The 15558-nt window shown below is 33.5% G+C and overlaps 2 protein-coding genes across 2 annotated transcripts; both read right to left on the bottom strand.

Moving 5' to 3' along the window:
• Nucleotides 1-894: 894 nt before the first annotated feature.
• Nucleotides 895-6094, bottom strand: LOC138313245 (baculoviral IAP repeat-containing protein 7-like). The gene is made up of 6 exons (XM_069253774.1): nt 5900-6094; nt 3861-4783; nt 3367-3545; nt 3033-3171; nt 2627-2869; nt 895-2054 (listed from the first exon to the last, which is right to left on the bottom strand). Exons 2-6 carry the CDS (start codon nt 4675-4677, stop codon nt 1858-1860), a joined length of 1575 nt encoding a protein of 524 aa, XP_069109875.1. The 5' UTR covers nt 4678-4783; nt 5900-6094; the 3' UTR covers nt 895-1857.
• Nucleotides 6095-6659: 565 nt separating this feature from the next.
• On the bottom strand, nt 6660-7094 carry LOC138313244 (putative inhibitor of apoptosis). The gene has a single exon (XM_069253773.1). It carries the CDS (start codon nt 7092-7094, stop codon nt 6660-6662), a length of 435 nt encoding a protein of 144 aa, XP_069109874.1.
• Nucleotides 7095-15558: the final 8464 nt, after the last annotated feature.

The following is a 15558-nucleotide window of genomic DNA, read 5'->3' as shown; positions in this document are numbered from 1 at the left end:
AGCTTGTGGATTTTCTATTAGATAGAACAAATTTTAAGGTCGTCAGTCTTTTGAAATACATACATGTATATACATAGCTGATACGGTTACATAATGATCTGTATTTGACAATTGATAACATTTATTTGATAATATTCATATGAAAAATCGTGACTTTCTATGTCTAGCCTACGTTTGTACATTATAAGAATAGATGACCATATGATTTCAGCACCAGTCTATTGTCAACATCTAAATTTACCTTGTAATTTAATTGTATATACATCAGAACAGAGGATTATATATATATATAACTTGATGAAAGTTATAAGGTCACCGGATATGGGTCGAATGTGCCCTACATGTATATTTATTTTTATGGATACGCTTATGTTCGTCACTTTGACATCGATAGATTTTTCTAAAGTAAAATTTCAAAACATGTGTTAAAGTGAACAGTCGGGCAAGGATGGCTAAAGTCGGTAAAAATGGTGTGAATGTATCCAGTATAATTTCTTATGAAATGGAAAAATAAAATCTCTCGTCAAAATCTGTCTGCTCACGAAGAAATTAATTTAAAGTAAGGGAATTCTAAAACGTCCTCCCGGCTCATTATGTCCGTGGTTACATTTCCACGCAGCCTCGCTTTCAATGCTTTCAACTTTTCTTTACTTTAATGGTCAGAACTGGGAAACTAAGCAGAACTTGACTGTCGTATTAATATGTGATAACTTTTGGAAGGCCATTGAAGACTGGTTTTCTTTGCCCGACTATTCACTTAAACATGTAATATGATTGAAATTCCCATACACTAATTAACCTTATATTATACAACTCAGAAAAATAAGCAATTCGCTCATATAACACCAAGTGCTATTTTGTTACCATTATCATTCATTTTCGATATATCTCATGATAACACATAGTGAAAATTGACTCGTGTAGTGGATAGCACATGTACTTATCCTTGTATTAAAAGAGTAACATAGTAATGCAGTTGGCATGCGGAATGACAAAATGTAGCTTTATATCTGTAATCGTTGCATAGTTATGTCAAGAATGTCGTTTCCATTCATTACATATTTGTGGTAAGTGTAGGAAGTAATGAAGCATCTGTGTTTTCTTTTTAGTTATATCTTAGATCACTGATTCTATCATAACAGAGCACCATACATATTTTGTTTTTGTTGAAAAGTGTATAATAGTATATATTTATGGTTTATAATTATACCTGCATAGGAAGTTACATTTACCTGTATACAATAATCATTGTATGATGGTATGTATTTTGCGGTTTGTTGCTTTTAACTAGTTTACATCAGAACATATATCTAGCTGGCAAAATGTCAATGAGGTAAAATTTCTAATAGAGAACCTCAGCTTAAACAGTAAAAATGTTGATAATACAGGTGAATGTTTATGTACTTAGAAACAAATTCGAGAAATTAAAATCTACAGATAACAAGCACAATAAATAACACAATAAAAAAATATATCTTTGTTTATATAAATTAGAATAAATTAGATAAATTCATGGAAAATAACAATATAACATTCTTTCCCTATAATTAGCAGTATACGGATCAACCTAAAAGCTGCAATAGGTTTTTAATTACGATGTTAATAAATAAATAATTAACCAATAACATTCATATAAGGTATCACAACTTTGGATAACAAAAACCAAAAAGAATTTCAATACAAAAATGATATAACTTTGATGGAAATGAAATGATAAAATGATAAATAAAATTATGCAATATCAACATAACTATTGTTGCATTAAGACGTTAGCAGCGTTGTATTGTATGTCTTACTTTACTTGGACCTAAAATGGATAGATTCCACGTGTAGCTGTGTCATAACATAAATTGTCTCTTATGATATGATAGCCTTGACCGTGCCCCGGATGTAGGTCCGACATACTGGACACTTGACCAATGGTGATGCACACATAGGACACGTGACCAGATGTCCACATGGTAAGAACACAATACTAGCTTCCTCGTCCAGACACACTTTACATATCTTCTGTTCTCGTAGTTCCCTGTTTTCGTTGGCAAGAGATTCGATATCTGCAACGAAAATGTCATTTTACAATAAGTTGTGCATTGGTATGTACATGTAAGAATATGATATTTTTTTCGTAAATGGAAATGAAAACGCAGAAAATGATCTTGATGAATGCATTAAAGTAGTAAGTGCTGATGATGTATTTTATGATACAATGAACCATAAAAACGTCTACTGGTTAAATATTTTTTCTTATAAATTACTGGACAACTACATCATCCAATAGATGGCAACGTTACAAACGGCCATTATAAATTACTTGACAACCACATCGTCCAATAGAAGACGACGTTACAAACAGTCATTATAAATTACTGGACAACTACATCGTCCAATAGAAGGCGACGTTACAAACGTCCACGTCAATTGTTGCATTGAGAAATAAAGCCGCAAATGGTGAAATCGGTGATAAGTAATTATAACAATCAAATCTCAATGGTTATGGTTTGTGGTTTTTGGAATAAACAAATTAAGTGTCTTGTACGAAATCTTCACCACTTTTAACGGATCATAATAGCTCTCTTATACTATGAAATTAGGACGTATTCATCCAACTTATGCCACTTGTAATTACCTTTCGCGGAAGAATGTTCCTCCGCCAGTTGTGATTTGACATTGTCGAGTGCACTGCTATTAGGCACTTGATCCCGGACTTTCCCGGATTTGGTGGAGCCGGATGTACCGATATCATATCCTGCTTTTCCTGTAATTTCTGATGTTTTGTTTTGATTTTCTTCGTCGTCTTCGTCATTGATTTCACCTCTTTCTTCTAGGTCCCAGACAAGTTGCAGTAAGTTTTCAGCAGTGAGCGATTTTTCTAAAAAAATAAAGAAACAAAAAACGTTGAACTTCATACATCTAAATCAGATTCTATCAAAATGCTCTTAATCCAGTGACTGAGAAAATACGTACTAAGCAATTTCACTTTATATCCTGTTTCTAAATGACGCGTATGTGTATGTGTAAGAAAATAACTATACCATTTTGTTTTCTTAACACGGCTAGCGCCTTCTTCATCTTGCCTTCCGAGTATCCCATTGCCATGACACTGATAACAGCGGGATGGTCCATATCCGTTGTAGGGTTAGTCTCAGTTGTAGGCGGTGAAGCCGCAGAAATCTAAACCAAAAAATAAAAAAAATAACTGATTTTTATCGGCCATACATAACCCATTTCATTTGTTTGTTTGTTTAATTTAACTGACCACAGTATTGATCCATTGTGCGGAACGTTTTTTACGCTGAGTAGTGTTATAGTAAACTTTGTCTGCGTGATTACCTATCTACTCAGTATTAGAGTAAAATGCTGAATTACCTGTAGCTGTGAAGTGATCTTCCCTGATTGGACGTCCATAATGAACCGGTCGCCTTTCAGTTGTCGCATAAAGGTACAGAAAGGGAACCATCGGGCATGTTCGACCCAAGGGTCATCATGAGGCTCCCATTCTCGTAACCCCCCGGCACAGAAGAAACATCGCACATAGTCATAACTGCCTGCAGAGTAAAAGATGATGTGATGATCAATGAATTTAAAATTAAACATGTGATCTGATTCACGTACGTCGCCAATCAAAGCAAATGAAGAATTATTTGCAGAATATTAATCTTTTTCATGTTGATAATTATGTTTATCAAGCATGCTATATCTGACGCTTTAGAGGACGAGGTTTCGCTTTAGGAGCACCTGGTCCTATACATTTTTAACTCTTCTGTATGCATTCAAATGTATATCTTCATTATCATTTATATCTAATAAATGTTAAGAATACACATATTACTGACATATTTTCCAGCTATATAATGACCTACCTTCATAAAATAGTCCACATTTTGCTAGTTGTTCGGGACGTTGATTCAGATAGCTTGGCCAGTTCTGGTATGTTGTAAGTCGTGTAGCTAAGATAGCATATTTGGGATATTTCGGCTTAGATTCAGTAATCCCTAATGGTTCCATTACCACAGGAATCTCTTCTTGTTCAATTTCCTCTACTAGTTCTTCATTTGGCACCAATGGAATTGACAAGTCTTCGACCAAGTTACCACTGACCAGTGGATGTGAAGCGGTGGAGGACGTACCTTCATTATATTCTGTACTATTGGTACCCGAGCTAGTATTTTGTACGGTCCTAGGTGGTGCCGTGTCGTTAATACTACTATGGGGAAGAATACCTTCAGTGCTAGTTCGATCATGACTTTCTTGGGGAAATATCTCTCTATCATGGTTTGGTGTGATATCTAAAGAAGATGGTTGGTGATTGTTGGACTTCTGCTGATGATGACTATAGCTATTTATAGATGTATCCGAATCCACGTGACCACCTGTAGCACCATTCGGTGTTGATATGGAAACCGCTTCCAGTTGGTGAATCAAGTCATCCGGATCAGTGGTGACTTCCTCTGTATCACCACCTCGGACAAGTGGACAAAGCGGTGACTTCGTGGAATGGATCAAAAATGGGACATCCCCCTTCACCCAGCCCTGATGCTTAAATGAACATTTATAGCAGACAACCTCATCCCTGTTTCCCTCATAATAAAAGCCTGCTTTCACTAGATCGGTAGGAGACACTGGGGAATTAAAAGGAAAGGAGAAAAAGCTTGCAAGCCTCGATAATTCACTTTCCATGTGATAGTTTTCGTTTGACTTTCTTTCTTGGAAATATTTTACTGGATTGGAAATCCCTTCTATAAGTCAACATGTTGCGGCCATCGCAATATGCTGGATGTCTAATCTGAAACGTTTACAAAGACTTTTAAATAAAATATTAATGTACTTAATGATTAAATCGATGCATTATCCTGAAATAAATGCATAAAATGTCGTAAAGTTTGCTGTGTAAAAGAATAATGTGATGTAGACTGACCTAACGTTGGTGAAAAAGGGTATAAAAAAATTTAATGCTTCTTTATTTATTCTAATTATTCTAAACATTTTGTCCTTTAAATATGAGACTATAACCATTAACTAAATAATTGTGTTGCTACAGTTCAGTGGGTAAACATTCCGTGGGTGTACTAACCACTGCTTTTACTTCGTGCTTAATATACCCGATCGGGTACATGGGGTTATGGTTTGTGAAATTTTGCTGGGTTGTGGTAAGATCATTTAAACTTTACTGGCTTATGATAAGCGAACTCAACATTACTTAGCTATGGTAAGGGAACTCAGTATTTAAAGGGTTATGGTTGTTAAACTCAAGTTTAACAGGCTATGGTAACCTGTTTGTCGACCATTATTTCAATCGACCATTGACGCTGTGTTTAGTATATAACAAGGATTTATAAGTGAGACTTATAAATCATTGGTATATATACACGTATTTGACCAACAAACGACCTATATACGCAGATACATGACGAATAAGCTTAATACTTATTAATTATATCAACAATATGTTAACAATACTATTTTTGTGTATCTACAATCTATCTACAATGGACTTTGATCTACAATTATAATTTTGTAACACAAGCGTGATCTTGGCATGATTTATAACATCAGTTTATATTGTGTACTTAAACTATTCGACTATCCTCTATGTACTCAGCCCTTAATCCCTCCACTCCCTTATTATAAGTTAAGCCACGACCATCCACAACACGTAAGTACACAGAAAGAGACATACATATCTGTCGACGTTACATTTACGATATTCACTTAATGATATTCATGTCAAAATCGTTACACTGACACATTGGTTGTGTGTACACGTGTAACATCTGACGGTGAATGTTGTTTTAAAACATGTACAAGAACTATATGTACCAGTTAAGAAAATAGAATATTAATTCAGTGTTTGTTAATATCCTCCTTATCCAATACTGTCTCTTAAATTGAGTATACATACCTTTTCTCTGTTATATGCTCTACCTCCCTTCTGGTATGTTGTCTGAAATCTAATCTGACTGGCGGAGATCTCAGACGTGTATTACATACTCTACTAAATTAGCGGGAAACACCTGTTACTAAATATAGATATATATTTCGCTGTCGCTATTGCAACATAATGTCGTCATAATAAAACGTGTATTTTTCCAACGTTGGCATTTCATAACGTTCAATCCTGATGGAATTATACCTTTTTCAAATTTAATTTTTATAATATAAATTATATGTGTTATAGTGTTCTTACTGATGGATCAAGAGCTTTTAATCTCATTCACCACCAAAATGTTGAAAACTATACTAGCAATACATTTTTTTTTTCTATTCTACACACACAAAAAATTTGTTATTACACAGACAAATATGAATTCTGAATGAATTTTAGCAATACTGCCAAAATTCATTTTATGTGCGTCTACAGTGCGGTGAAATGATAACCTATGGTCGAACCATGAAGCCAAGATGTGGTCTACAATATCAGTCCACATTTTCACAGTGTTATTAGTAATTGCAAACGGACTTCTGTAGATATATAAACAAACATAAGGCATACAAACAAGAATTTCGCCTGTGTTGTTATTAATGTATATAAGACATCATACAAATCATACAAATCATACAAATCATACAAGTCGGACTTAATCCATCAAACATAATGATTATAGAACATGTAGCTATATAGATCACTGAGGAAAAAATAACATATAAAAACTTTCGCCCATTTATGACACATATAACGTTAAACGCATTTTCGTAATTTTCATATCTAAAGAAGATGGTTGGTGATTGTTGGACTTCTGCTGATGATGACTATAGCTATTTATAGATGTATCCGAATCCACGTGACCACCTGTAGCACCATTCGGTGTTGATATGGAAACCGCTTCCAATTGGTGAATCAAGTCATCCGGATCAGTGGTGACTTCCTCTGTATCACCACCTCGGACAAGTGGACAAAGCGGTGACTTCGTGGAATGGATCAAAAATGGGACATCCCCCTTCACCCAGCCCTGATGCTTAAATGAACATTTATAGCAGACAACCTCATCCCTGTTTCCCTCATAATAAAAGCCTGCTTTCACTAGATCGGTAGGAGACACTGGGGAATTAAAAGGAAAGGAGAAAAAGCTTGCAAGCCTCGATAATTCACTTTCCATGTGATAGTTTTCGTTTGACTTTCTTTCTTGGAAATATTTTACTGGATTGGAAATCCCTTCTATAAGTCAACATGTTGCGGCCATCGCAATATGCTGGATGTCTAATCTGAAACGTTTACAAAGACTTTTAAATAAAATATTAATGTACTTAATGATTAAATCGATGCATTATCCTGAAATAAATGCATAAAATGTCGTAAAGTTTGCTGTGTAAAAAGAATAATGTGATGTAGACTGACCTAACGTTGGTGAAAAAGGGCATAAAAAAATTTAATGCTTCTTTATTTATTCTAATTATTCTAAACATTTTGTCCTTTAAATATGAGACTATAACCATTAACTAAATAATTGTGTTGCTACAGTTCAGTGGGTAAACATTCCGTGGGTGTACTAACCACTGCTTTTACTTCGTGCTTAATATACCCGATCGGGTACATGGGATTATGGTTTGTGAAATTTTGCTGGGTTGTGGTAAGATCATTTAAAACTTTACTGGCTTATGATAAGCGAACTCAACATTACTTAGCTATGGTAAGGGAACTCAGTATTTAAAGGGTTATGGTTGTTAAACTCAAGTTTAACAGGCTATGGTAACCTGTTTGTCGACCATTATTTCAATCGACCATTGACGCTGTGTTTAGTATATAACAAGGATTTATAAGTGAGACTTATAAATCATTGGTATATATACACGTATTTGACCAACAAACGACCTATATACGCAGATACATGACGAATAAGCTTAATACTTATTAATTATATCAACAATATGTTAACAATACTATTTTTGTGTATCTACAATCTATCTACAATGGACTTTGATCTACAATTATAATTTTGTAACACAAGCGTGATCTTGGCATGATTTATAACATCAGTTTTATATTGTGTACTTAAACTATTCGACTATCCTCTATGTACTCAGCCCTTAATCCCTCCACTCCCTTATTATAAGTTAAGCCACGACCATCCACAACACGTAAGTACACAGAAAGAGACATACATATCTGTCGACGTTACATTTACGATATTCACTTAATGATATTCATGTCAAAATCGTTACACTGACACATTGGTTGTGTGTACACGTGTAACATCTGACGGTGAATGTTGTTTTAAAACATGTACAAGAAATCTATATGTACCAGTTAAGAAAATAGAATATTAATTCAGTGTTTGTTAATATCCTCCTTATCCAATACTGTCTCTTAAATTGAGTATACATACCTTTTCTCTGTTATATGCTCTACCTCCCTTCTGGTAATTGTCTGAAATCTAATCTGACTGGCGGAGATTCAGACGTGTATTACATACAACTAAATTAGCGGGAAACACCTGTTACTAAATATAGATATATATTTCGCTGTCGCTATTGCAACATAATGTCGTCCATAATAAAACGTGTATTTTTTCCAAACGTTGGCATTTCATAACGTTCAATCCTGATGGAATTATACCTTTTTCAAATTTAATTTTTATAATATAAATTATATGTGTTATAGTGTTCTTACTGATGGATCAAGAGCTTTTAATCTCATTCACCACCAAAATGTTGAAAACTATACTAACAATACATATTTTTTTTTCTATTCTACACACACAAAAAATTTTGTTATTACACAGACAAATACGAATTCTGAATGAATTTTAGCAATACTGCCAAAATTCATTTTATGTGCGTCTACAGTGCGGTGAAATGATAACCTATGGTCGAACCATGAAGCCAAGATGTGGTCTACAATATCAGTCCACATTTTCACAGTGTTTTGATTAGTAATTGCAAACGGACTTCTGTAGATATAATAAACAAACATAAGGCATACAAACAAGAATTTCGCCTGTGTTGTTAGTAATGTATATAAGACATCATACAAATCAAAACATACAAATAAATCAAATCATACAAATCATACAAATCATACATAATCATACAAATCATACAAGTCGGACTTAATCCATCAAACATAATGATTATAGAACATGTAGCTATATAGATCACTGAGGAAAAAATAACATATAAAAAACTTTCGCCCATTTATGACACATATAACGTTAAACGCATTTTCGTAATTTTCATCAATCAATTTAAACCAAACGAATTATACTTTTATTGTATAGATCTGTAGAGACCGTAAATGATCGGAACCCCTGGAGTATCGAGGGTGTTTATACCCGTACGTAGGCAGAGTTTAGTTTTGAACATCAACCAAGATTATATTTCTTTACCAAAAGGTTGAAAATATAACCAACCAAAATGTATTGCTGATGGTTGAAATGGATTTAAAACAACCTGTGATCGATGGTAACGATTATTGTATTACCATAACGAATGTAATAGATAAAAGAGTAAAAAGAAAAAATCAAGTTACTATGTCTCTTCAATACGATGTCGAGAGCGGCCTGCCATTATTTGTTTTTAAATGTCACGGCACTTTTTAATCGAAAAGAGTCGAACAAATACTTTTTTTAATAAAACAAACCTGAGAGGATAATTTTTAGCCGAGAAAAAATTTTTATGATAAAAAAAATATATGACATGACATTTGTTTTAACTCAATGAAGGGATATGGAGTTTATAGGAGTATACGAGCATCCTATCTCAGTTGTGTTAACTCATGGGATACCTTAGAGCTGATAAAACCATTGTAATTAATTTACCGAGGTTCTGGTACGCCCAGCAGCACATTGTTTGATAGCAGCATTCGGTAGTATGAACATTGTGATTTTAAATAGCACCAAAATACGTAATAAAGTTTCTATGACATTATTAAAGTCGTTTAGTTTTTAAACTTGGCAATGAGATGTTGAAAGCCCCCAATATCAAATGTATTACGAAAATCCTATGTAAGCACTCCCCTTGAATGCTACACTATAAAATACGTCAATTATGACGCATTTTACACTACATATTGTCATTCGATATGCTTGTAATTAACCAGCATTACACTTGTAATTACTTACCGCAGAGCATAGAATTTTAGACAATAAAAACTTACGAGTCATACATGTGTAATCAATCGTTACAGAAGACTGGTGTTAAGGTAGCTGCAATATTGTAGCTCAAACGACTTTTAGACAGATAATGGTGTCGTCTTTAGAGCTACAATTGGTGCCTATTACTGCTAATGGAGCAAAGTAAATGATTATAAAAACCATTATAAAACGTTTCTTTGCATTTTATCGTACTTTTTTATTATCGCTTACCTACTGGGAAATAAAACTGAACTATATAAAATATCAAGTCCACAAGTTGTGAATTTTACGTCTTGTGAGCGGTACGGTATATATTAAGAATGGTAGTTATGTTTGTTTTAGGACAAAAATAATATGTAAATGCATGTATACGCTTAAAATAATTGGAAACCTACAAAAAGGTATAGAAAACTGTGTTCTAGTGATTTTCGGAAGCAGTGCTACACTACGACACATAGGGACCAATTCGTACCCAGCCGAAAGGTGTAGTAGACCGGGTACGTATATTCGTTCTAGTGTTAAGGATACTCATTTCCCTATACTCCCTATATACATTCTTCAGCCACATGTTTGTGCTGTGCTATGGGGCATTTGATTGACAGGAATTGAAGTGTGTGCACCAGCTGAGTTTTCTGTAGTAACCTGAATGTTGTCATCGCAGCGTCACCCTGAATAAGCAAGCGTTATCATCATAACACACTCATTGATGTGTACTAAACGCGTGAATGTTTATAATGTACCTAGTTGATATTTCACAGCACCGTGCCCTTTTCAGTAATTTGAAACCCTATTGTTTTAAAAACACGGCGTTGACCTAGCTGTGTCTGAGGCTGAGGTGTTGCGTGGACAAGCAGACGATATTCAATATTACATGAATGGCTTTTATGATACTTTATTAAATGCTTACATGCACTAATTATACCAACTTGTTGAAAAGAACAAGCATAATCTGACTTTTGCAAATTACAGCTACATTACGTTTGAAATATTCCAGCTGTTCTGATCTGCTATGTTCACAGCATTGTATGTTTCCTTGGGTCAATGCACCGGTCCAAACATGCTATACAGCTAACAGGTAAACCTTAGTGCTTAACTATAGCACACTTGAACTGTTTTGATTGATCTGCAGGAAACAGTCATTGTTGTGTGGAAGGTAGGAACATAAGCCACAAAATATGTAAAATTTTCGATAGCATACTTCTTCTTAAGAGAAACATTTATTTTGATATCATCAGTTAATCAACAAATCGCTACATTCTTGGATCTTATAATTTGCACAACCATGTAGTTTGTAATAGTCTATGTAGTTTTTACTAGTCAACTTGTATTTTGTTATTTTTCAATCCCATTATTTTTGTGTGCCAAGATGTTTTTATATCAAATACAAAATGTACTCTAATTCATTTATATAGATTATTTACAGCAGGGATATTAATGTATGAAAAGCTTTTAAGATGGTGCTATTCAATATCATTTATTTACAGAAAACTGATCATGATAATACTAGTGCCATTTTTTATAATCTTCAATTTAAGATATTATTGTTTGTACAAACATCCCTTTTGAACAATTCCATGAAGAAAAAAATAACCCATCTGTAATTGCATTCCGTATGAAACAAAACAATTTTATATCAAATATTTCATGTCTATTCAATATTGTATTTCATTTTTTGCCGAGTTATGTATTAAAGATAATATTAGTAGAAATTTAGTTTCTTAACAATGTCACTATTACTTACAGTGTATATCTTAAGCTTACTCATTGTTATATTGAATAAAATATTTTTTTTTTATTTAAATACATACATTTTTTGTTCCTTATACTTTAAAAGGCTTTTCGCACGCCCAGGATTGCTTTCCTTTTTTAAAGGAGAGCAACTTGTTCATATATCATTGTGAAATCGAATGAATTGATAGGCTATATCTGAAATTCGCTGAAATGAAAAATGTCCTGAACATATATTTTTTTTATCTTTTTTTCTAGTTCAAGAGTCACATTCTGTGGACGGATCTTGAAGGAGGGACAATGTTTACATAAACACGTTCATTTTGTTTACGTACCGAACCGGTTAAAATATAGCATGGTAGTAAAATAGTATTGCTGGATTAAGGAAACGTATAGTAATGTGACCTCCATACGAGCTGGCAATTGATTTCATACTAAATGTCTGGATATAACGCCTGTTACCTATGTTGGTAGAGAGATTTGTTAATGTCAGTGGCATACATATATATAACTATATTTGCACTCTTCATAAGTTTGGTATAGCTGTATATATTTGATGATTCATGAAACTTTATTCTTCTGTTTTTTTCTCTCTATTCTTTCGCCAAACTGTACCTAAGCAAGGTGTCATGGAAATATATTAGGTCACCAACCGTCAACTTAACACGACAACTGGGTATTTGAAATGACTTACTCTTCGATTTACAAAGCTTACAACGAATAAATAATGCAAACGTTGCCCAAAATTTTAATCATGTTTAATATTAATATTATTAATTCTTTCAAAATAGTTATTTTTACGGGTAATTATCTTCCTTTAACTTTTAATTTTATTGAATCATGAAAGCAATGACGTGTTTACAATAAGGACAAACGTACAACTGTAAATTCAATAGAGTTCGACTTGTTTCCATAACGTTTAATGGGTTACAATCTAATGTTCATTAAAGTATTGTTAGTTGGGCTAAGCGTATTGATGTCCCGTATGGTATCTTATGTCAGAATTTTGGACAGATTGGTATAAATGGCTTGGTTCCTCTTATAATCGTAGGTCACGAAACAATATAAACCAGTTTAAAAGTAAATATGTATAATTCTTACAGACTAGTGTTTGTTACTGTGTAGACAGTGTTTGCATCAGATATATCGAGTATTTTGTTTGGCATTTTATTTTAACTGTGGACTTATTTGTTAAACAATAATAGTTTCTTTAAATCTTTCTTTTCGATAGTTGGCGAACAAACTAAGTGTTGTTTTTGGGAAAATGAATTTATGCACATTCCTATGAAATGAGTTGTATTCTATTAAATATGTTCTAAGTATTCCACAGTTATCTCCCTTTAACTACATGTCATAACGGAAAATTAACTTAAATTGATTGGTTTAGCTTGTGTTGCCATCATTTAACATTGTTAGTAACGGTCACGATTTAATCACAATAATCGAGATTTTCAGTACTGAATAGTCAGTAAGGTAAAGTTACAAAATATGTTTTCTCAAAAGTTGCAAGCTAAAAAATGAATTGATAACCCGCCGTTTGCTTCTTTGTTTTGTATCAAGTTAAATTCCCCAGCAATATTTGGAATCGGTTGTAATATCGCGTTTGTTTATCAATAAACATTAATATTCTTTTAGAATTGTATCTTTTTCGTCCTCACATAATTATTAGAGCATGCGCGTCTATCTTGTTTTTTTTAATTATCTTGTTTTTTTTAATTATATGTTTGCAACTGAGAAAGTCTTAATATAAGCTGCTAATCTCATGCTACTTTTTTGTCGTCGTGAAAAAAACTATCCAGCTACAGGAAAAGTACCCTTACGCTTTGTAAACCATTTGTATATTTTGGCACAGCGTACTTCAGTCGACATCAATAGAACTTTTCAGAGTTAAAATTAGCCATTGACTAACAAAGATCCAATAAATATCTCTGATTTTAATAAGGAGCTCAAGAAACTTTTAAAATAATCTTAAATAATTCCTAAAGCTTGCACATCAGCTTACAATGTTTGGTGTGTGTGCTCTAGCTGTATTCATTCCTTTTTCTACTAAAAGCGGGAATGAAAACAACATAGAAAAACACAGAAACATATGCCTTTTCTCTGAGCTTAGCATTCACTGCATAAAACCCTTTTTTATTTTGTTAGTAGCAAAAGCATTATTGAAACTGTTCGTCTGTACTAGACCTGGCTACCTTGCACTAACACAAGTTCACAAATTATAAAATGGCTTTCAACAGAACAATTAAAATTGCAAAACAATATCGTCATATCATTGTTTTATTTTTATTTACTGTCCAATCAAAGGGTTAAGCTTCCGCGTAGCCCACTTAGCTTTTTGGGAAGCTAATACTTGTTATAGTAAACATGTTTAGGCGTGTTGTAGTTATCTCCCTTAGACTACACATTTTGAAAGTAAATGTATAATGTATTTGGAAATAAAACAAATGCAAAACGTAATATCAATGTTAAATAAATCACACCAGCAACACATCCATGTACAGTGACATTCAATAATGTGAATAAATTGTCTCTACATATGTCAATGTGTCTACCAATTTGACCCCTCACCCTCTTTCGATTCCACTCATCCTTGCTCTAGTCCAACCTTTTATTCTCTTCTCCACCACATCAGCTTGCCTAAAACTCATAACATCTTAGAAGTAACCTAGCATATATAGCAGGGATCTTCAATACTGGGGAATGGTATATGTAAGAATGAAACATACAAACTTAGATGTGACATGTATTATGCATATTTGGTCCTGATGGCAGTGTGATTCTCCAATATACATTTACTGGGGAAGAGTACGGGCGTATTCGGAATAAAACAATGCATTTATGGTCCTAGTGGCAGTATGATATGAAGGTTTATTTACCAGAAGATGAAATAGTTCCCGATTGTCTGTTTTTCTGTTCTAATGAAGTTGATCCTCCCTCATTGATCACAGTACATTTGCTGCCTTCCGTTGCCGATATATGACATCACAATAAATTATCCTGACGTCAATGAACGTCTATTTACACTATAAACGTCCATTATAATCGATTATGACGTCACATCTAAGGAGATATATCTCTTCGATGTAATTTGACACAGGTTATTGCACCAAGGATATCTTATCCCCTGGCCTCCCAAAAAATAGGGCATTACCATGCCCGCCGCCCGCGCCCGGTCATTTTAAACATTTTATTTTTAGAAGGATAAGATTTCAAACAATAACGGGACAATGTTGCAACGCAGCCACCAATAACGATGTTTTTACTAAGTATACCAAATACAGTTACATGTGCATTACATAGCATAGTAGGATAATTATTGAAACTTTGTTCACAGGAAATTATTAATTATCCTAAAAGTGTTCAATATGTAACCATTTCTTAGCTAAATAAAGTATTGGAATAATAGCCGGAGAAATATACGTACACTTTAAAGGATATTATATTCTTTATATTCATATGGGTAACCGGGTTGCCTTATTAGGTCTTGTGAAGTAGAACTCTAAGACAACCATGTAGGATTCGCTTTTGTTTATTAAGACATCTGCATGTTTTTATTACATGTATGTGGAATACAGTCAGTATGATCGCTACCAAGTTTAAGTTTTTATTACCTTTGAGTCTGTTGACTCATCAGTTGGACATACCCACATACATAATACATGACATTCTTGAAAATGGTATACAATGCAATACCAAACATTAAAAGGTAAATCAGTACTAAACGGAAGAGTATAACTAATTAATTAATAAAGATCTTTTTGAG

The sequence above is a fragment of the Argopecten irradians genome, unplaced genomic scaffold (genome assembly GCF_041381155.1).
Source record: "Argopecten irradians isolate NY unplaced genomic scaffold, Ai_NY scaffold_0617, whole genome shotgun sequence".
Classification (NCBI taxonomy): Eukaryota; Metazoa; Mollusca; class Bivalvia; order Pectinida; family Pectinidae; genus Argopecten; species Argopecten irradians.
The sequence above is the reverse complement of the archived record's forward strand: the minus strand, read 5'-3'. Positions and strand labels throughout refer to the sequence as shown.